The sequence below is a fragment of the Stigmatopora nigra genome, chromosome 22 (genome assembly GCF_051989575.1).
Source record: "Stigmatopora nigra isolate UIUO_SnigA chromosome 22, RoL_Snig_1.1, whole genome shotgun sequence".
NCBI lineage: Eukaryota > Metazoa > Chordata > Actinopteri > Syngnathiformes > Syngnathidae > Stigmatopora > Stigmatopora nigra.
In genome coordinates this window covers 3,252,056-3,274,106 of record NC_135529.1, presented here as the reverse complement: position 1 = coordinate 3,274,106, position 22,051 = coordinate 3,252,056, and the positions used below count along the sequence as shown (strand labels likewise).

At 39.1% G+C, this 22,051-nt stretch overlaps 1 protein-coding gene across 9 annotated transcripts in view; it reads left to right on the top strand.

Annotated features, from left to right (window-relative positions):
* LOC144215405 (aminopeptidase O-like) overlaps positions 1–22,051 on the top strand; it is a 67,407-nt gene that overhangs the window by 13,236 nt on the left and 32,120 nt on the right. For all 9 annotated transcript variants that reach the window (XR_013330423.1, XR_013330425.1, XR_013330424.1 and 6 more), the window contains 6 exons: positions 6,148–6,361; positions 7,583–7,689; positions 11,585–11,687; positions 12,540–12,647; positions 13,100–13,143; positions 17,437–17,497. Coding sequence is in view for 6 of the 9 variants with exons in the window: in XM_077744311.1 (XP_077600437.1) it covers positions 6,148–6,361; positions 7,583–7,689; positions 11,585–11,687; positions 12,540–12,647; positions 13,100–13,143; positions 17,437–17,497 (637 nt within the window). In the remaining 3 variants the exon portion in view is untranslated. The remainder of the gene's footprint in view (positions 1–6,147; positions 6,362–7,582; positions 7,690–11,584; positions 11,688–12,539; positions 12,648–13,099; positions 13,144–17,436; positions 17,498–22,051) is intronic.

Below are 22,051 nucleotides of genomic sequence, written 5' to 3'. Positions count from 1 at the left end.
ACCTAGATGATTCTGATAAACATTATTTTACAGGCACAGCATTCCTAGTTTACAAGCAGCAATGAACTCGTTTTCAATTTGAACACTGGTGTCATACTACAAATTCATGCATCTTGACAAGATTCACTCAGCCATTTCTTTGCTTAGTTTTTTCTAGATAATGTAGTATATTTAAGATACAGGAATCATTTAAAATTTGTTATTTTAGACGACTATACTGTAAGTATACAATATTCATTTGGTGATAAAGGGGTGTTGGTGTATATCTTTTTTAAACATATACATCTTTTTGGATTATGACCAAACAATTCTACCTCAGTTTCATCGGACATGTTTCTACAACTGGGGGATTTCATTTTTTTTTTCCTTCAAACGATGAAGGCTTTTTTTGCCAGCCTATCTCACAGCTCAGACGTATAAAGAAGATGAAAGATTGTTCTTACATGGACTGAACATCCAGTACCTGTCAAAAATTCTTGGAAGCTCATTGACAATCTCTTTGCAGCGTCATTGACCAGTTTACTTTTCATCCTTTTTTTCAAAGAAAAGAAAAAAAAATGATTTTATATGGTCTGCAATACAATAGTTTTGCTTTCAATTGTGTATTACCTTTGACCTTTGAGATTATTCTGATGGTTTGGAAACTTTCTGTGGACTATGACCTTGTGCAACAATTTTATCTAATGTATACTAGAACATCTGAACTTAATTTGGGGTTAAAGAGAGGCACTAAAAATTGCATAAAGTACGTGCTAACTTAGAAAAAACACAAATTTGAATAAGATTTATTAATTCTCAGAACTGTCAAATACTCTGTTGTAAGAGGGTCCACACACACACTTTCATTTCTAACTTGCCAGTATATAGCCTATGAAACCTTTGAGAATTAAGATTGAAGGTATGTATTGTTAACCGCTGCCTCGTCAGGGAACTCGCAAACTAAAAACGTATTTCAATTACTAAATTGATTTTATGCAAACGAGCGCAAAAGCACATAACCAATTTACTTAGATAGGTGTCATGACCAAACTCAAAAGTATGGCCTCCATGCCAGCTCATAAATATCTGCTGATAATGGAGCGTGCCGCGAGTGACAAACAGTCATTTAGGAGAGGCAGTCGTTTAACAGATGTGTTGTCCTGTCGCAGCGGTTACGTGACTCGATGGCAGAAACGCTGGCGAATGACACAATCGGAGCAGACGGCTGGCCCGCCAGTCTGAATGTTTGTAATGTTTTTAATCTATGCCCTAGCATCGTTGCCAACACATTTACAGACCCGGACACACACACTCACCGACATTCCTTTGACATGATATCAGATATTGGACTGAAACAGGAATTAATGGCACATGATTGCTCTGCTGTTAGGAGAGAATGGATCAGGCATTACTATTCATCTGATATGGATTAAAAATGGCTTTATTCATTATATGAATGTGTGTGTGGGGTGGTGTATGAAGGCTTGTACTTGTCACGGGTTCCTTATGGTTATTGTTCCTTTTGTTGAAATGTCCTTACTTACACCATGCTTGGCCTCACCAGTTTATGACCCATGTAGATGCCATGCATGTGATACAAAGCTACACGTCACTTTCTACGTGCATGAAAGAGCTTTTGATGTTGAGCTGTTTATAGCAATTGAAAACGACACTGTAGTCCTGATACTCATTTATTTCCCTCTAAACTTTTTTCGTTTCATTTAACAAAACAGTAGCAGATTACCTTATTACCTGTATGTGATATTTGCTATTTGTTGGCGGAGTCTGATACGATGCAATTTACATTGTTTGGCATCTCTCGGGAGGCCCCCTGTCTGCTCATGTGATCTGGCCCTACATGGACTGGCATTTGGCCTGGTCCTGTTGGGGCCCCCTGTCTGGGAAACACAGAGCTGATTTGCAGCCAGCCTGGAATTCCAGACATTGGGAGTCAGGCTTGTTAAAAAAAAGAAGGGTGGTAGGAGTTTTGGTCAAAAAACTCTGAATGTGACCAAGGAGGGATGAGACAAAGCTCATTCACATCGGCTGACATTAGGATTGGGTGACCTTTTCGTTAATAGAAAAGAATAGACAACAGCATACTTGAGTGAATGTCATCTTTCATGTAGCTTTTGGCCATTGCTTTACTTTCCGTCCATTGAAAGCTTTGTTTTTGGATATTTCTCTATGAATCTATTGCATTTCCTCATATAGTGGCTAGTGGCATACCCAACTGCAGAGAGTAACGTGTCAATGTGTTCAATATGTAGAAATGCATTTTTCATAGTGTCGCTGTTGGGTGGAAATCTTTTTCCTGCAAAATGACACATTTTAGGAAATCAATGAACCGCTACAGGGTTTGAAACACTCCTTGGTTCAACTTGGCATCATACCCTCTATTTCTATGATATACAGTTGCACACTAACATAAAAAACAAATATCAGCTATAGATGATTAAATGATTGTTGTTTTTTTATCACTTATTTGGGCACCACAGTGACCCAATGATTAGTGCCTCTGCCTTACACCTCTGAGATCTAGAGTTTGAGCCCAGATCCGCACCTTCTTGTGTGAAGTTTGTATGTTCTCTGTGTGTATCGATCCCAAATCGCTTCCTGTATTTCCAACTATTGCTGTCACTGTAATATTTTTTTTCCCTCGCTTAATTTCTCACCCTCTTGTTTATACGGTCAAAGTGGGGGGCTCATCATCATCTCTTGACCTCTCTCGCTCTCTCTCTTCCCCTGTCCCTTTCTCTCTCTGTCTCTCTCTCTGGGCTGTTTTAGTAGTATCCCCACTGTGAGGTGAGCTGAGGATGTCAATTACAGGACTATGATAGGGGTCCTATTGCATTATGCATGGCAGTGTCCCACTGGGGAATAAATGGCCTAGAGCCTGAGATGATGGATGAAGGGATGGAGAGATGAATAATGGATGGAGAGATGGAGGAGCATAACGCTATTGCAATCTGTGTCCCACTAAATTGAAGTCTTGCCCTGGCACACCTGAAGCTCAGGGCCGTCTCACCCAGGATGAGTCGCAGTCATAGAGTTGTTACATGAAAGGCCACAAATTGACTATAATCACTATTTTTATGTTGTGTTCCACGAACCATTTGGGTTATAAATCTGTACTACAATATGATATCTACTTGATACTTTTTGACTGGATTTGTATTTTCTCCTGTACTCCTTTTGTTCTTCACATACTGGAACAAGTAAAAGATGGGTTCTTGGTTTAAGCTGGGTTGGTCAATTGTGAATTTTTATTCACTTTGCATTGGGAAAAATAAGTTATATATGTAAATAATTAGTAAGATCCGGCAAATAAGATTACAGACTTAATGTTGTCAGGGAAGTTGTACAGTTCACCCATGCGGGTAGCCTTGACGAGTCCCTGATGTCAACTAATGTCAGTCACTGTATCAACGAATGTGAAAGATGCTGTTGTTTGGAGTCCCCAGCCATGGTGGGATGACACCATTTGTCACCGCGGTGATGGATTCCGCCTCCCTCCGCGGAGCGTGTGCAAACGCCGTCGCTGAAAGGCTGTCTTTGTGGTTTCACGCTCACTCACGCACTTGTGCACTGCTGGAACGGACAACAAAGGCATGCTTATCCAATTGAAGGGGAGTAAGATTAGGCTACAAACACAGTCATAAGGCTAATGTTAGTGTCTGCTACTCCAGCGAGAGCCTTAGTTAGAGTAATCAGGAGAAACGTGGGATTACATTTGAGATGTATGCCCAAAGGACTGGTTTTTATGATGCTCAAATGTTGCTAAACAACAGAAGCTGCTTTCTATCTGATTAACTCTCCTCACAGATACAATGGATTGATTTAATTCTTTCAAAAACCAGCTTATTATGCACTTGAATGGATTGTCGCACATACACAACTTGGCCTCAGTGTACTTTCTGTTTTTCGTTTCTCGATTTAGTTTTCAATGTATCTTGATTCTGCTGTCAACAAAAAAGCACTCCAATTTCTGCTGTTAGAATCTTAATGTAATCTTGTTGAGAGATTTGAAAGGAATCATAATCATTATTACAGCCGCCTGTCAACTAAGATTAAAAGCAATAGTAAATATTTTATTATAAATATTTTATATTATATTTTGTTTTACACTACAGTAGGGTTCAATGTTTTACACTACAGTAGGGTTCAATGGATGCGCATTTGAAACTGGTGGGGTTCGGTAGCTCCAATAAGGTTAAGGACCACTGGTTTTAGACGTCATCAAAATCCCCAATTTGCGCAGCCTTGTTATGGTGTAAAAACATTCAATGCATAACCATTGTTTTTTTTTTCTGGCAGACTTGGAAATATCTTTGGCGTGTTTGTCATAGCCTTTCCATTGTGGAAAATTACTTAAAACTGCCCTAAATTCTTCCACCCATGGCAGGTCAACAGCAGTTAGGACTCTTGAAGATGTTGTTAGTGAAAGACCCCCTTAATAAGTCTTTATTGCTAGTGCAGACCAAGAGTACGAGAGTGCATTCACCCACGCCTCTCCCACTCGCCCTTTCCATTCCTGCATTGCAGTAAAGCAGGCCTCTCAGCACAGTGTGCTTGAATCCCACCCCCTTGCCTTTGTGGCCCCCATACATAAGATAGAAGTAAAGAATGTGCCGGAAAAGTCTTCAGCCGTGACCCTGGCTTTGACGTTTTATCACTCTTCCGACAGGGCGGTCTCATGGTTAACAATCACATTTGGTACGTTTCTTTGCTGGAATGTTTTGGAAGTTTGATTTTTTCTTTTCTGCCAGTTGACTTAATTATTATTATTATTATTTTGTGTTGTAAATATTTTTAAACATAACAAAAATATATTGCTTTCTCTCAATGTATGGGATTTATGTAACCAGCTTTGTTTTAGGCCTTGTTTTGATGAAAAGATGAAATGGATGCATGGCTTCAGTTTAGGAATAGACATGACTTGTGTTTATTAGGAAAGGAAAAGGTTATGGGTACTGCACATCAAAAGACAATTCATGTGCTGCAAAATACAGTTGTTAACTCAAAGTGATTGGCTAAATCTGTTTGCTTAGATTTTATAATGTAAAGCCATTAAAATGAACATTAGGTGAAATGTTGTCATAATGCAGATGCTTTAATTCAATTGCTAATAATCTACTTATTCCTTTCTTCCATTCTCTCTTGAGCCATCACTTTCATTGATTGCTGTCTGTGGCTAATGAGACACTGGAAATGTTAGAACCATTATTGGTTACAAAGAAAATATTACTCAAACTGTATAGGACACTTTTCTTGTAATTCAATGAAATTATGTAATCAAACAGTATCTTACTATGATAATGATAAGCAGATTTAGTGCCTCCCTGTTTCTATACTTAAACTTCTTAAGCATATCATTTCAAACCATATAAGTCCGACCAGATGTTTGATAGCCGCCTGTCATCAAATGAAATCGTGATTATCCTTGTGCACCAAAAAATTCTGATGCGGATGTGCAGTAATTACAGATCCTATTCTTAAATACTAGTTTACCATTGGAGTAACGTCCTTTAAGTTTGAAAAAATAAACTTAAAACAGCCAGGATTTGCTTTTTTTTTAAACAATAATTCCCAGCATTACCTTGAAGTCATCTTAAACTAAATCCTCTTAAAACTGGTAATTTAATTTAATTGATTTTACCTGCAAGTGTTTGCTGATTGTGCCCTTGAGAAGATTGTAGCAGAATTAGCTGGTCCTTTGGCAAAACCCTTAAAGACTAAGTTATATTGTTAAATCTGATATTATCTAAGCTTCAAATTTGGAGAACACTAACCTCAAAATGTCTTTGGAATTCCTGTTTACATTATAGGTGAGTTACTTTCCGTTGAGCTTGTTCTTGCAAGACTTTAGCAGTGTTTCATACAAAACACAATGCTAAATGATTTATGGATTTCTCTGTTGAAATTCAAGACGAATATGCTAGGAATTGTTGAAATGATTGCTTTTAATATATTCCTGTCATTTGGTTTTGACTCACAAAGGACCTACAGTCCACAAATCAAGTGTAAATTAAAAATGTATAATTGTGACAAAGCCTTTTTTCTTCTCGCAATGACACATTTGTCTGACATTGTCACTTATCATGTTTTGTGTCAAATTGTGACTGGCTTTTAACCTACTAGTTTCTCTCTGTCCTTTGTGTGCTTCAGCCCCCACATCATTTTCCTGTCTCAGAGTGTGCTGCATGTTGGCAGCTCATTTTTGAGAGACAACAGCATGTCCTTTTGTGGGTCCAGGCTGTGCCATGAGATTGCCCACGCCTGGTTTGGCCTGCTCATCGGGGCCAGAGACTGGACAGAGGAATGGATTAGCGAGGGTTTTGCCACCTACCTGGAGGATATTATCTGGGCCCAAGCACAGCAAGTACGGGCACACTCTTATCATACTTTAATGTGGCTGTTTGATGTTACTTAATTGTCCCAGCACTTCTACAGGACCACATGACAGTTCAATTGTGATAGTGGTGCTCTTTTGAGAAGAGGCAGGAATGAAATCATATTTGTCCATGTAGCTTCATACTTACTGATACGGATTTCCTCTGGGAAGATGTTTGGCTACAAAGACAGATGGTGAAATTACAAACAGAGATTTGCTATTACCATCTGCGTTCTCGTGCAATGCATGCATTAGATCTTGCATGATCAAAACATCCGCATCTGAAGACAATATACTCAGTGTATTCCCACATGTACTCTGCATCTGGGGTCAAAGCGGGATAAAGTCTGCATACATGTGGTGGAACAGTATCATTTACCACAGTTATTCGTTTTTTTTTTTCTGTTGACAAAAATAATAGGTGACTGGGAGGTCATCTTGGTCCAGTCTTGAAATAGCAACTAAACCCAATACGTCTTATCGTTTGCAACTTTACAACATTTGATCATTTGAATACATTTAAAAATATTTACATTGTCATAAAAATTTGAACGAAAAGGAGCTCAGAAAAATATAAGGGGGATATTTTCTGCCTGGTGGTAAATGACAAAAGTTTTCTTATTCTGCAGCTCACTGCCTTAATTAATCAATCCATCATTAGTAATACCCTTAATTTTAATAGCATTTTAAATGTATCCGCCGAGCCTGACTCTTGTTGCCTCTATTTGGTTGCTTCCTAGTGTCACACATTTCATGGAAATATAAATTCTTCTTTCCTTACGTCCCTTTGGATCTAAATGTTGGTGTTTTTAATTATTGTAATTAACACTAAATCAAATCATGGTCTAGTTATATGAGCTGTGGCCTTGTGTGATTGTTGAGAATATTCAAAGATAACGCATACTCATTTTGGTAAGGTGACGTCCCTTGCATTGTATTAATATTTAGCTTTACTTGAGCCGCAAAGGTAGTCCATTTTTTTTCGAACAATCACTGCAAAAATCCACTTAAAAGGAGAAAGGTTAATCAGCGTGTGACATCTATAATAGATTTGAAGTTGAATTCCAAATTGTGTGACTACAAGGTTATTTGGTCTGAGATGCTCCACTTTATTATTACAAAGCAACTTATTCTCTTCTGTGTATTTGATAATTCAGTGTATTTACATAACAGAAATGTCATCCCATTCCCATTTTTTTCTTGCCACAGCTCTCCCTGTCAGAAGCAGCAGAACAATCGAGTTTGAAAGCACTGCTGAAGTGGAGAAGATTGTCGGATGAGTTGAAGAATTCAGAAGAGGAGCTTCAAATCCTCAGGTGGGTCTCATCCATCACAACATCTCCATATCCTGAATTTAAAAATAATTTTGCTTTGAAAATTCCTGAAAAACCATAGTATACAAATTATTTCAGGATCAGTTATGACTTTCCATACTTTATATAATATGACTTGCAAAATGCGGAGTTACCTTTTGGTAACTTGAGTAACAACACAGCCCATTATTCTAATGTAGTTGCCCTCCGACATACTTGAGTCTGCTAAAAGCATTCCAATGCTACGGGTGTGGCAGATGTAGCTGAATTGTACAAGATTATCCACGTGAAGATGTACGATCATGTTCTGCTTAGTGAGAACAAGAATAGGGTACACACATGCACAATTACACAATATATGTCCGACATCATGACCCAAACTTTAATTGTGTTATTGTGGAAAACCCATAGCCAGGTAGTAACTGATTCAAAATGAGAATATCTTACCTTGCATTTTTGATTACCGCTAACCGACTCGTGTGGCGCACTACGATTTTGACATTTACAATTACTACAAGCAATACAGTGTATAGTAACATGTTCGCCTCGCATTGATTTTTTTTAAATTGTATTTCTGGTTGGCATTAACTGTTCAAACATTGCGCTGTCAGAACATAATGAAAACACTTAATAGTCAATTTTACCCTCTGCTGAGCAGTGTTTCATTGAAAAAGACTAAACGATATCTGTCACTTTTCCACCAACACTTATTATTTCAGTGAATTGTGTGAGTCAACAAGCGAGTCAACAAAGTACTCCAAATGCTCAAGAATTGACGATGTTCTCTGTGTCGGACCCTCTGTTTGCATGGCTTTACTATCTCACATATTCCCAAAATATGAACATTTGCTTAATTGAAGACTCTGAATTAACCATAGATATGAGTGTTAATTGTTGTTTATTCATATGCTCTGAGATTGACTCACGCCTTGTCCAGGGCACATTTCTGGCTTTTGGAATAGACTCAATCTTACCCATTACTCTAATAATGCCAGACAGTATAGAACAAGAGCAAATAATTATCCTTTGTAAGTTGTTGTTCAATGACTGAAAGTGTAAATGGTTAAACTTAAGAGAGGTGTCCGCCTGGCAGTTTTCATCAGCTTGCTCCCCTATTAGAAAGACAGACACATGGGTGATTAGGAGGATCAAGATTAGGTTTCTCTGCAGCTGACATACTTGAATAAACAAGGCGCACACACAAAAACACAACCAGCAAATGCACTCTTGCATATTTGTCCTTTCTCTTGTCATGGGGCTGATTGACGATCATTTCAATGATATATTTCAGCTTCAGGAGTGAATGGAGCATTAGGGTCACAAGAAGGTTGGAGAGACAGAGAGCAGACATGTTTCGCATTGATTTTGCCTGTAGTTCTGTCATCCCAGTCGCTGTGTTAACGTCATAACTGCGTGATAACAGGACAGGCATACGCAGCAGCCATTACAGTGCACATAGAAAAGGTTGAGCAAAACACCGTGAGGAGCAAAGAATGGGAAGCGAATGTGAGATCTAAGCAGTTCTACACACACAAAAGCTAAATGTCAGGTTGTGCTGTCCAAGTTCAGTGGGTCACAATCGAGAAGCGCTCGTGCAGCAGTGGGCGGCTAGTGGCCAGCGTTTATCAGTGCCTTTCAGATGAGTTATATTTAGGGTGGCCTGGGCCAGACACCATTCTCCCTGCTGATTTACTGGGCTGCTGGGAGCACTGCTCTACCTTATCCGGTTTCCACAGTCAACCCAGTGTAATTTGTCAGGCAATGGCTTGCGGTGCTATAAACCTCCTGTGTGTGTGGATCAGTGTGTGGGTGCGTGTGCCTCTGCGTGTATGTCCCTTTGACATTAAGTTCTGTCAGTAATAGCTCCTGATTTCCTCCCGCGCTTTCCCTCGCTCTCTCAATCACAGACACACCCAGGTGTGAGCATGACTACACACAACGCATACACAAGAATCGATACAAACACGCCCCACCGCACATACTATGGCCTTTGAGGCAGGGGCAAGAGAAGCATTTATTCTAGAATACATGCACCTATTGTGCAATTCTACAAGGCAGTGAGCAGGGATTCTTCTTAAAGCTGAAGTAAATCCTCCCTGACAAAGCTAAAGATTTACACGTCCATACATCCCAAGTCTGGACAGTGGTAAGGGTGGAGATCCTTTGTGGAAGATGCCAGTGTTGGTAAAATGCTATTTTTCCTCACTACTCTACCATGCCACTGTGTGTGTGCTCCGCATACACTACTAGGAATGCAGCTTTTGTTATTTTATTTATCCCATTCTTCATTTGTTCTTTGGCTCTCTAATCCCCTGCCTGACACTCACTTTTTACTTAAATTCCACTCGCATAATGTATATGATTTTTCATAGTGCCCATCGTGTTACTCGCAACAAAAAAAAACAAGGCTGTTTCATCTTATCAGCGGTAGCAGACACATGTCAATGCAACGGATATGGGAGTGGACAGAGAGCAAGTCAAAACTATGATAAATGATTCAAATGTCATGCAAATTTGTTCTACACCATTTTCCATTTTAAGTGGCGACGGACATAACTGAGCTATTCCCTGAGTTGCCAGAGAAAGTATTTGAACACCCTGCTACATTGCAAGTTCTCCCACTTAGAAATCATGGAGGGGTGTGAAATGTTCATCGTAGGTGCACGTCCACTGGGAGAGAAATAATTTTAAAAAAAAACACACAATGTGTGATTTTTTTTTCACCTTTTATTTGTCTGATAGAGCTGCAAATACGTATTTGAACATCTGTCTATCAGCTAGAATTCTGACTATCCATGACTTGTTAGTCTGCCTTTAAAAGTCCACCTCCATTTCATGTATTTCAGAGGGTGGAAGCCCAAATAATTGAACAGGTTGCATAACAAATATGAACCAGAGGAGTTCATCACGTTTAATTGCATCTTCAATTACCTGGCAACAACATCATCACTAGGGTTCATGAAGTGTGTAACTTTAATCAAAAGAAGCATATAATTTGCATTCACTAAATTTCGGCAACCAGCAGAAGGCTCCAGATGTTGGCAACCTACCTGAGTGCATTTATAACATTTTTGTAGTATTTTTCCTCATTTAAAAAATCCATTAAAAACTAATTAATATGAATTATTAAGAAAAGTATTATTGATTAAGTATGATTGCTTTGTCCTGGCGCTCAACATCTGAATGAGAGCTTCCTTTGCAGTGATCATGTGACTCTAGACACATGTTTTTGGGCTCTCGCCTCTTCCTGTGTGTTTATTTGACATCCGTGTCAAGAGGCTGAAAAGTGGTAGCTGGTGATGTGGGGGCGTATTGATCGGTTGGCCAGGCGCCTGCTGCATCGATTTGTCAGTGCGGCCATCCTTTAAGGCCTTCCTATTGGCACACTGAGTTAATCTGCTCAGCCGGATCAATACAGGCTAACTGAAACTATCATTGCACAGGGACCCACGTCACTCACCTGTTTGTCTGGGATTTATTGGGATTGTAGGTGTTTGTTTATGTTTTTTACGGGGGTCCGAGGAATGATTTGTATCTGTGTGACAGAGAAACCAGGCGCCAACCTCTCCATGGTCACAGAGTGGATTTTTTTGTGTTATGTTCCCCCAGTGAATCATGGGCAGTAAAATGCAAGTAGAGCATTTCTAAGAGGTCACATAAACACTGTATAGCATGCTTTTTATGAATTTGCAGGGGCCTCGGGCAAAGCATAGCAGCAAGGTGTTAACCACTGTGAGTTTGAGCTGAGTTGCTGAATTTAGTTCTGCTGACATAATTTTTTTTAAGATTGTGTGATAACCCCCTGACAACTAAGGGACTCGGTCACTTATCTGGGCTGTGGTTCAGTTATATTTATTATGATGCGAAGTGTTTGTCTGCTGCTTTTGTTTTTCTGTAGACCCAACATGGAGAAAACAGGCCAGGTCAGTGAGTCTGGCTCAGCCGCAGTGAAACATGCCCTTAACCCAGACAAATCCTTCCTGCAAGTCCATTACCTAAAGGTGAGATCATAGGGAACATGTGACACGGTGATTGCAAAACTGTTTGAACTAATGTGTACGTATAAAAATTATGGCTTAAAGATAGTATTGCTCACTTCGGCAAATCCCAGGAGGCGCTATATCTTTATTTCATCATGCATCGTTGTTATCCTTGGCAGTTTATTCTCTTGCTACGTCCAAGTCAAGCCAACACAGTGGGTCGGTCAGTGGGTTAAGTGGTCACAGTGTTCGATCTCTCCAAGCATCTGTGGAAAGTGATTAGTCTAAATGAGTCCTGTCGTTACAGCACGTGTTAAATACCGTGGCTAATTCTCATGAGAATTTAGTAGGATTTAAGTAGTAAACACTGTAATCAGTACTCTTAATTCATTATTGCAATTGCTTCTACACCTGAATGGACATTATGTCAGACAGTTTTACTAAAGTCTTGGCAGACAATAAACACCTTTTCTGGTAAGAGAAACCTACATACTTGCATTGTACACATTTTATGTTCCCCATATGTATATGTGTGAATGTATATTTCTATACATTTCCACTCCTAGGAAATAAATGTTGACCCCCTTTAAAGTTTGTCACTCACTGATCCATTAACCACATTTTATGTTAGTGAAGTTTGTTTTGTCTCCTTTTTATTTTAAATTTCTATTTTACTTGACACCATATGGAATCTAGCTCTAATTCATTCATTTTCTGAACTGCTTATCCTCACAAGAGTCGCAGTGTAGCTGTTGTTTAATAATATTGCAAAAATATCACTGTACCTATGCAAGAGAACTGTGTTGTTGAATCGTTTCAGTAAGTATATTATTAATAATATATATCATTATATGCTTATCTCATCTCTCAAAGGGCTATTTCCTCCTCACGTTCTTGGCCAGTGAAGTGGGAGAGCAGCAATTCATTAACTTCTTCAGATTATTTGTGAAGAAATACCACGGTCAACTCATTCTATCTCAGGTGAGCCTCCAGTTTAGGGACCCATTTTCCACTCGATGACATTAATTGGGAGCCGCCATGGTGGCTCGCAGCTTCCTCTGCGCTTGTTAATCAAATCTCGGCTCCAATTCGAACCATTTAATGTGACCCGTCCTCCCAGCGCAATGTTATTTCCATAAATTAATTGGATGCTGATGTGCTATAAGCTTGACTGCCGCTGTGTTACAATAGTTTTCCCCCCCAAATTGATGACTGTACATCAGCTTAGTGCTGTGTGTTTACTCTACTGCTGTCTGAGCAACCACACCTGTTTGAATTTCTGTGGATGTAGAGTATGTGCGATGTTCCACCTGGCTGCTGTTGTCTTCTCTATAAGTAATGAGTCTAATATAAACACTTTGACATGGAACACCTAACAAAAATCTTCTACACCTCTGTTAATGCTTTCATTCCTATCGATCATTGTTTGACAGGATTTCCTGCAAATGCTGCTTTCTACCTTTCCTGACCTTGCAAGGTATGTACTCCGAATCGAGTGCTTATGGGGAATGCTGAGGTTCATAAATAATTGACTGAGAGATACAAACAAGGCTTTATGTGTCTCAGCAGGGCTTGACTAGTGTTGGTTGAATTCTGTTTTGAACAAAATACGTGTTCATGAGCTAAATACTGTTATACCTGCATGCCTGTTCCTTTTCTTTGACTTTTGAGTTGTGTGGTCTCCTTTGTGTGCATGTTTTTCTTTTTTTTAATCTATTTGAAGTCTTGCAATACAATTTTATAACATTATACCATTTTCTGTCACCAAAGATGATTTCACTTCCCAAAAATATCTATGTTAGGATCATTGAAAACTAAAAATTCTCTATGAATCTACAAAAATATGACTGCGTCTTTATTTGTCTGCCTACAACTGATGACCTCTCCACTGTGTACCCTGCCTGTTAGCCAAAATCGTCGGAGACAAGGGCCTTAAAAAACGAAAGAGAATGAAGTTTATCTTTGGCTCTCTGTCAGTCTCAATCAAAATGGGCATGATCTGTATTCATGCATTTTCTAAAGGTCACGTTTAAACCTTTATACTGTATGCAGTGTCTTTTGTAACTTGTTATGGCTTAGTGGAGAACTTGTCAGAAGAGCTTGGCCGGATTTGGCCTTGATTTTCATCGATTTCGCTCAGTGAGGGCTGGGCCCCAACATCAATCCTTGTAAGCACAGTCTCATCCACTCCAGTATTAACTGAAGTGTAAAAGGACAAGCGCTCCTCCTGCTCTCCTCCTCTCTAATTTTCTGCCTCCTCTTCGGCGCTGGCTTAATCACTCAATTCTCTATTTCTCATGATTGCCTCATTAACCTCTCCCACTGTCCGTCTCTCTTTTCCTCCACGTCTGGCCCCGCTTGCTTGCATCCGTCTGCTGGTGACGCTCCCCTATCTGGCCTTCAGCACCATTCTGTCCGTTCTCAGTGTTGGTTGTTTTTGTCTTTGTCTCCCTTGTGCCTGCCTGCTGAGCATAGATTGATTGAATTAAAGAGAGGAAGTTGGGGATGGTCAATGTTTGCGTCTGATGCCTCTTCCAGTAAACAGCCCACTAGAAGAGCCGTGTTGGGGGATGGAGTGTGCACTTGCTGCATTGATGTTACAGACGTTCCCTGGCGGTGCACGCCATTAAACTATCCAAACATTAAAAGACCAGAACATAAAAAAGAAGCGTGGAAAAACACACATTAAAATAAGTCACTGATTACGATTGAGAATGCAGTCAGTCAGTCTATCCTAAAGACTGCCTGATTAACATTAATATCAACTATTTCGGAACAGCATCACGGCAACTTGCTGCTCACATGAAAAAGAGATATTCTCTACTATTCTTGTGTTCACCAGGGTCAAAGTTCAGGCAAGCAGCAGGATACACTCTGGACATGTCACTATATCATTGCAAGGCACACACTATCTCCTGTATCCTAGGGCTACCCAAACGATGGCCTATGGTCCAATTGCGATCCGCTTGGCCTGAAGAAATTTCAGAAAATATCATTGAATATGCCCCACACAAGAGGCTTGAGTTGACTTTACATTCTGTTCTACCTTCTACTTCTCAGTTTCAAAATTACATGGAGATCAAACAGTCCCTCCTCATTTGCATAAGGATGAAAACCTTACAACATGTTCAAGTAAATTAGATTGGATTGGATAACTTTATTCATCCCGTATTCAGGAAATATAATTGTGACAATGCAGATACAAATGTAGCAAACTAGAATTTTAGTATTTTACATGTTAATAGTAGGTGGTTAGCACGTCCTCCTCACAGTTCTGAGATCTAGGCTTCAAACCCCATTGGATTCCAACCTTCCGGTGTAGAGCTTACATGCTCTCCCTGGTACTCCAGTTCCTCCCACTTAGCAAAAAACATGCATGGTAAGCTAGTTGAACAATCTGTCCTTAGGTATAAGTGTGAGCGCGGATGGTTTTTTTTTGTGTCTTATTGTGCCCTGGAATTGGCTGGCAACCAATTCAGGGATTCCCCCGCCGGCTGTGTTGGCTATTTTGGTTGTGATTTTCTCGACTTTTTTCTTTGTAGCTATTTCTGGACATGGTTTCTTTATTCTCCAAAGTTTGTTGAGAGACTCAAATCCATTTTAACTGGGAAGCTCAACATTGAGTGATCAAGTTTCACTACCATTGATGAAGATCAAGGTCCAATGCATTTTGACAACCAATTAGTTAATAGTTGAAAAAGAATATAGCTTTTAAACCCGATTTTTTTTTTTTACCTGTTTCTGATTTTCTGTTGTACAAATGAAAGAGGAAGGATTTCAAACTTGCATCCTTTGAAAGTTCCCTTTGCAAAAAAAATACTGCTTTATACAAATCTTGCACTCGCTACAATGACTTAAGAGTTTTCGATGATAGAACATAAACTCAATCCCAAACTTCAAAACCATGACTAAAATGTGCTAACCACAATGCCATACAGTTTTATCTGTATTTGTACATGGCATTGATATTATTTCTATCTTGATAAGTGTACACATTTTGACGATTCAAAGGTTATTTGTCGGTCCCATCTCTGGTAGCTTTGAGACTTTTCTTTTTTTCTTTGACCACGAGCATGCATCCTTTAAAAACTTCAAAGAAGACTCAGCTGCTAGTTAAGTTAACCTAGCCTGCAATTACGAGACACCACGGTTACTGCTGGCGTCAGAGATGATAGAACCATGCGGGTCATCTGCCAGGCTTTTACACGAATACCCCTTCCCCCCACGTTCCTAAACATCATGGATGTTTTTTTTAAAGAAGGTTTAGTCTTAAATAACTACATTGCCGCTGTGAGCGACTGACAACTTTTATATGTAGGTCAAAATGACTACTTATAGTTGGACCATCAAATCCTGTGAGAATAGTCTACATCAACAATTAGTTAAGCCCTGCTAGATGTTTACTCTGGATGAAATTGAGGACATGTTTTAAGGAGCAATATCGGAAATTTACACTTCAATTATTCAATAAATTGGCCTTTTTAAATAGACATTAAGGAAACAGGTTTTTGGAAATAATTCTGACACTGTTCTCAATGGTTAAGACAAGGTTGGGCAAACTTTTCGGGCCGGGGGCCACATTTGACAGACGGGTCAGCACAAGATTTGATACCTATAAAAAACTGCATCCGTTCACAGTACATATAGAACATAAACGGAAAAAAGGACTAAAGTATAGTTTGCCCATGTCTGGGTTAAGATGTTGTTTTCCCATTTTGTAAAACTATTATCAAATGCTTATCTAGCAACCCAAAGGAGAAGTGCATGGTTCAATAATTTACTACATGCTGCAGTACCATTTTTGGCTATCATTATTGCTCCTTCAATGATCTTCATTTCTTCAATAAAATTTGGAAAAGTAAGGCATTAGTCAAGCTGGAAAAAGTGATTTAAATGATTTCTCAAAAAGTTGTCACTTTTAGCCCTATTCCTCCAGATGTCTGCTAGAGAGATGAGACTGAAAAGAAATGTACTTTTCATTGTGACAATGACCAAATAATGACTTCACCAGGTGAAAATCTAAGTTTTTGGAACATCCTTTTCATACCTCAGCCTTAAATCCAATGTAAAACGCTGGTAGGACCTAAAGGGAAGCTTGGAGAAGAGATGCCATTGCTGTATGACCCAAGCTCTTGTCGTAGTAGTAGCATAAAATTTGCCTAATTGGTAGTTAAGGATTCATTTCATAAAATAAAAGCCAAGCTGTACTTCTTTTTAACAAAGGAAGAAGTTTATATATTTAAAGGTTACACGTTTATTTCCAACTCTAAAGGTTTGACATCAAGATTTAATTAGAAAATAGCTTAGTTCATGGCTTCACTGAGACACATTAATGTGCTATAAATGAGTCAGCCTAGCCAAGTGTGGAATTCCCCTCAAGCCCAGACTAGGAATAATGATGTGGAAATATGTTGTATTTACCATGATCCTTTGTGTTTACTTGCGCAATTACAACCGCTCTTGGAATGTTTGCGTGCACATTTGTATGTATTAGGCATTTGGGTTAGAGCGGGTGTGTGCTGTTTCTTCCTTGGATGGATGTGCCTGATGTTTATTCTCACAGAGTATACTGAAATTCACTTCATTGTCTCAGCACATCTCCATAGGTGTGCCCCACGTTTTGTTTAAGGTGTTGGCGGAAACCCCAAATCTGCTGTTAACCTAAAAATATATTCCCTCATCCTTGTTTTCAACAAGTGTTTTGGGCAAAAACAGTCATTGACGCAATAATAGTGGACAAAATACTAATACTCATGCTATTGTGTTCCAGAAAAGGCCTAACGCTTGATGCTGTTTATGCCGATTGGTTGGATCGACCGGGAATTCCCATGGTGAGATTGTTTTCTTTTTTTTTTCTTTCTCATTGTTCATTTTAGTGTTAATATGGATCATTGTGGCTAGACTGAGTATGCACCACATATGTAATGTTTCACTGTCGGCTCACATAAATCACTCTACTTATGTTCATGCTCCTTCCAATTACTGTATATGAAAAGCAGCAAGTCACATGCTTCTTATTAAGCATTTATTGCGTTGCATGGCAGCTGTGTGCATGTCAGGGCTAACAGTCTCAGCCTGTGTGCATCTACAGGTAGCAACATATGGAACATTTCAATATACTGGTTATATTATTACATGCACCCGTATAATTGTATTGGCATGGGAGTAGGGAATGTTTTACTTCAGTTTTACTCGCACAAGAAACAAGCTGAATGCGAAAGTAAAAACAAGCAAAGTTTGATGACCAAAAGGTCATCAAAGAGCAAAATATAAACCTTGTAAAAGAAAAAAATGGTAAACAGACCAAAATAGTGTTACCTGACATTAAATCAATCAAAGCCAGACAAAAAAAGCTAAATATTAAAAATGGAATTGACCAAAAGAAAAGGGGAAAATGTTCAATAAAAAAAGGAATGGGGTTTGCACATGCGTCATCTTAGTCACGACGAACAATAATTTCAATATGGGACAAGAAACAAAAACACAAACCCAATAAAAATATAGAAGAAATAGTCAAAATGTGTAGACACAAAGGCAAAAGTGAAAATCAAAATGTAAATGTTAAATACACAGGACTTGCTGTATAGCGCTTTTATCTACACAATTACAGTGTTTTAGAGGCTCATATTCATGCATGCAGCAGAGGTTAGAACCATGTAGTTGGGAGCTGTATAACTGTAATAATGATAATGTATGATATATATATTTATAAACTTTAAAAAATGAACGAATACTTCATCATTTATGTACACTATGCTTGGTGCAGCTTGGTTTAGAACCATGAAGTGGCCAACTGTAGACAAATTTCTCTGCTATCCTATGCTCCCAAAACTAGTGGGTGTGATGGAAGAACAAAGAGGGCATATATTTGCATTATTAGGTACAGTTTGACCTATTTCAAAACTTACTTTTACAGAATGATTAAACCGCAAAGACGATCACAGATAACAACCAGGGTATACTCCCATCTCGACCTATAGTACATGGTGCAGTTAAAAAAAATCTGAAAATTACTATAGTGCATTTTTAAATACAGTAGTATCATACACAAATGGAATATTTTAGCATCTACTATCATACCTTCCTTGTTTAAGAAGGTACTGTAAATGCTCATATTTTAAAGGCATTGATTTTGCATTATGTTTAATATTGCCATGTTTATTGGATAGTTTTATTGTCTTGAAGGCAAATTTTCTACACATCCCCCTTATTGAAACTCCTTCAGTTGGACTGAATGAACTGCTCACTGAAACATATTATTGTTTATGGTAATTTTAAACCTCTTTTACTGCTATGTCAATTAATGGAGCAAATCTTGTTTTGTTCTCTTTTATTTGCTATTTTGTGTTACTGGAGGCTGTGACATCATCAAACAGGCGAAAAATATTGCACATATCAATCATCCTTGTCAGTGAATCAACCAGGGATTGAAAGGCTCCATTCATCAATAACATATAAAGAATAATATGTCACACGTATTTCTGAATATGCCTGTGGTTTAAATCATACTTTCATCTTGTCGAAATCCCCATATTTATATGTTTTGACTTGAAAGATTGTATTTATTAATTTTAACTGTGCATTAGCAAAGATCTTTAAAATTAATGCCTGATTATTCATCAATAGGAGTCTTTCTCGCAATGTCACTCTCATAATCAATCCTCGTTCTCTGCTTGCTAAATTCTATTTTTCCCTTGCACTATGACTGATTTTGAGCAACAGTATATGCATGTTTGTTTTGCCGTCTGGGTGGGAGCCATCATTTTTCAGATGATGTAACACGAGCCTGTCGGTTGAGAAGGCTCTTAGGGTAGGGAAACAGACTTCTTTTTTTATCATACCTGATTGGCCAGCAGTCCCTTTTTTCTTGTGTTTGATGTGCCAGTCACCACTTAATCAGATCAGCGCCATCGATCCAAACCTTTTACAAATGCGCACGCCTGTGTATGCTGTGTACACTGGACACAAACATTCATGAACAAAAAAAAAGAGAAAGAATGGGGGGGGGGGGGGGGGGGGGACGTTTTGTGCATCGCTGATGTTTGCCTTGCATTCACCGGGTTCTCCGCAGAGACTTGAGTTAGAGAAAGGCCGGAAATATTGAACAATGACATTTATAGCTGTCCCGCAGCTAGAGAACAAGAATGGAAACAGGAGTCCAGCCTTTTTTGGACAAATCAACACATGACTAAGCAGTCTGTTTGGGAGGATTCATGTAGGCTGTGGTACTTTTTAAAATAAAAAAAATATGGCCCCCAATTCACAAGGGCTGCTTATTCAGCCAATGTTAGCCCTTTTCATTCTATATTTATGCATGCCTTAGTTGTGTGACTGCTTACAATATGACTAGCTGATGTAACAAAAACAATTTTAACAGCTTTTTTGTTTTCTACATGACACATTTTTTTTTAGTTAGAAACATGATGCTGCTAGCTATTAGTTGCTATTGTTTGTGATCAGGTGTATTATTGTAATTATGCACAAGTAACAGGAGGTAGGTCTGCCTTTGGTGCAGGCAACGTGGGATCGATTCCCACCTCAGTTGCTGTGTCATGTTGAGTGCAAACGGTTGTCTTTCTCTGCATGTGCCCCACGATTGACTGAAGACCAGTATAGGGTGTAGTCCACCTTTTGCCTCAAGGATAAGTTCTGTCACCCCAAGTCCATACTGACAAGGATAAGCGCTGTTAAAAATAGATGAAAATGAATGAAAACAAGGTTAAAGTGAAGTGAGCAAGATGAGATGATGTCTGATGAGAGGCATAAATCCAGATAATATTGATTGACTGGAGGAGACTCTACACAGACGGGGGCTGTGGGGGGACTGGCAAAGAGGTAGACAAAAGCCTTGCTATTCGTGGAATGGTAGCTGGGATCAAGGCTGCAAAAAGAGCTATGCGCGGTATCCCGTTACACAATGGCAATTTACTGCCTCAGCACTCACTGGCTTCTCCGCAGCCCACTCTGACAACTTCCTCTCTGAGCCGCTCTCCATCTTTGCCTGCCACGCTATTTCTGCTGGAGTAGTTTTGTACCGTACACTCTGAAGCATGCACTCATTGTATTAAGTCTCGTGAGTACCAAATGGAGATAGTACAGGCCAGGGTATTTGTCAGATGCTGCGTGTATGTGTGGGTATGCAAGGAGTGTCCTGCCTCGTTGATTACTATTATTTGTTGTTGTGGCAAACCAAAATGACGTTGAATCACTACAGCAGTATAGAGAAAAAATCCTTAATAATTTTACCGCCATTGAGGGCCATGTTACCACCAAGCAACCGGCTGTCCTCTCCCAAAAAAAACTTCTCAACAAGCAGCTTTAACTTCTTGCGTTGACGTCATCTTCACAAACTATTTTTCAAAGCTTTGAGCCAACAATGAGTCCACTAAATCTGTCTAGGGGGGGGTGAAAAAGGATATTTATGTACTCATCACTGTGACTAGCATCCCCTATCTCATAAGTCCCCCGGGAAGGAAATAGGGGGAGCTGTTCACACATGAGATTCTTTTAGAATTAAACTGTCAACAAATTTTTGTGAAGACATTTTAATAAAGTAATGTGTACGAATATGAAAGTCGATAACTCTCTCTTATCCGTAGTGACACTTGCCTCACGTTCGTGTTCTGAACTTAGAGGGAAGTGTTTCAAAATATTCTAAACCCCACTAGAATAAAACTTGAAAACCAATATTGAGTCTCTATTGCGCGGTATTTCTACAGAGCTTATTTTAAATCCGCCATTATAAACACACAACACACTGTTGGACTTGAGCTTCATATCTTGCCTGTTACAACTTTATATCTTACCTGCCTGGGGTGTTCCTTCCACTGCATGATGCAGTAACTTCTTCCTTTCCTTTGTTTGTGCGCCAATATTCTACTACCAAAACAATACATATCTATGGTTGTAATATGCCAAAAGGTGGAAAACTTCGAGGGGTATGAATAGTATTGGAAGCCGTATTTAACGAGATAGTGGCAACTATAATTTCCAGGAATATAGTGAGAGAGAGCAGTCAGTTCCGTATGTAAGATCTTCCTTGAACCTATGGATTTTTTTGCTCTTTGGGTCACTAAGAGATAAACATTATGAAAAGGTAGCTTCCGCGAAGGATCATGTATTGTTACTACACATTTCAGAAGTGAATCAGTAGCTAGTGTAAATTTTGCCTGTTAGAGTTATATGATTAAACATTCTCGGCCTCTTAAAATCTTAAAGTCTTGCTGCAACTTTTTGTACTAATGGCAGGCTTTTAATTCTAGACACAAGAAGACCAGAGACGAACACATTACAATAGTTAAGACAAGACGTCACATATGCATAAATTATGGAAGGGTGTTCAGTTTCTTTGCTCAAGATTTACTTTGAAAGAAGCCAATCTCCGA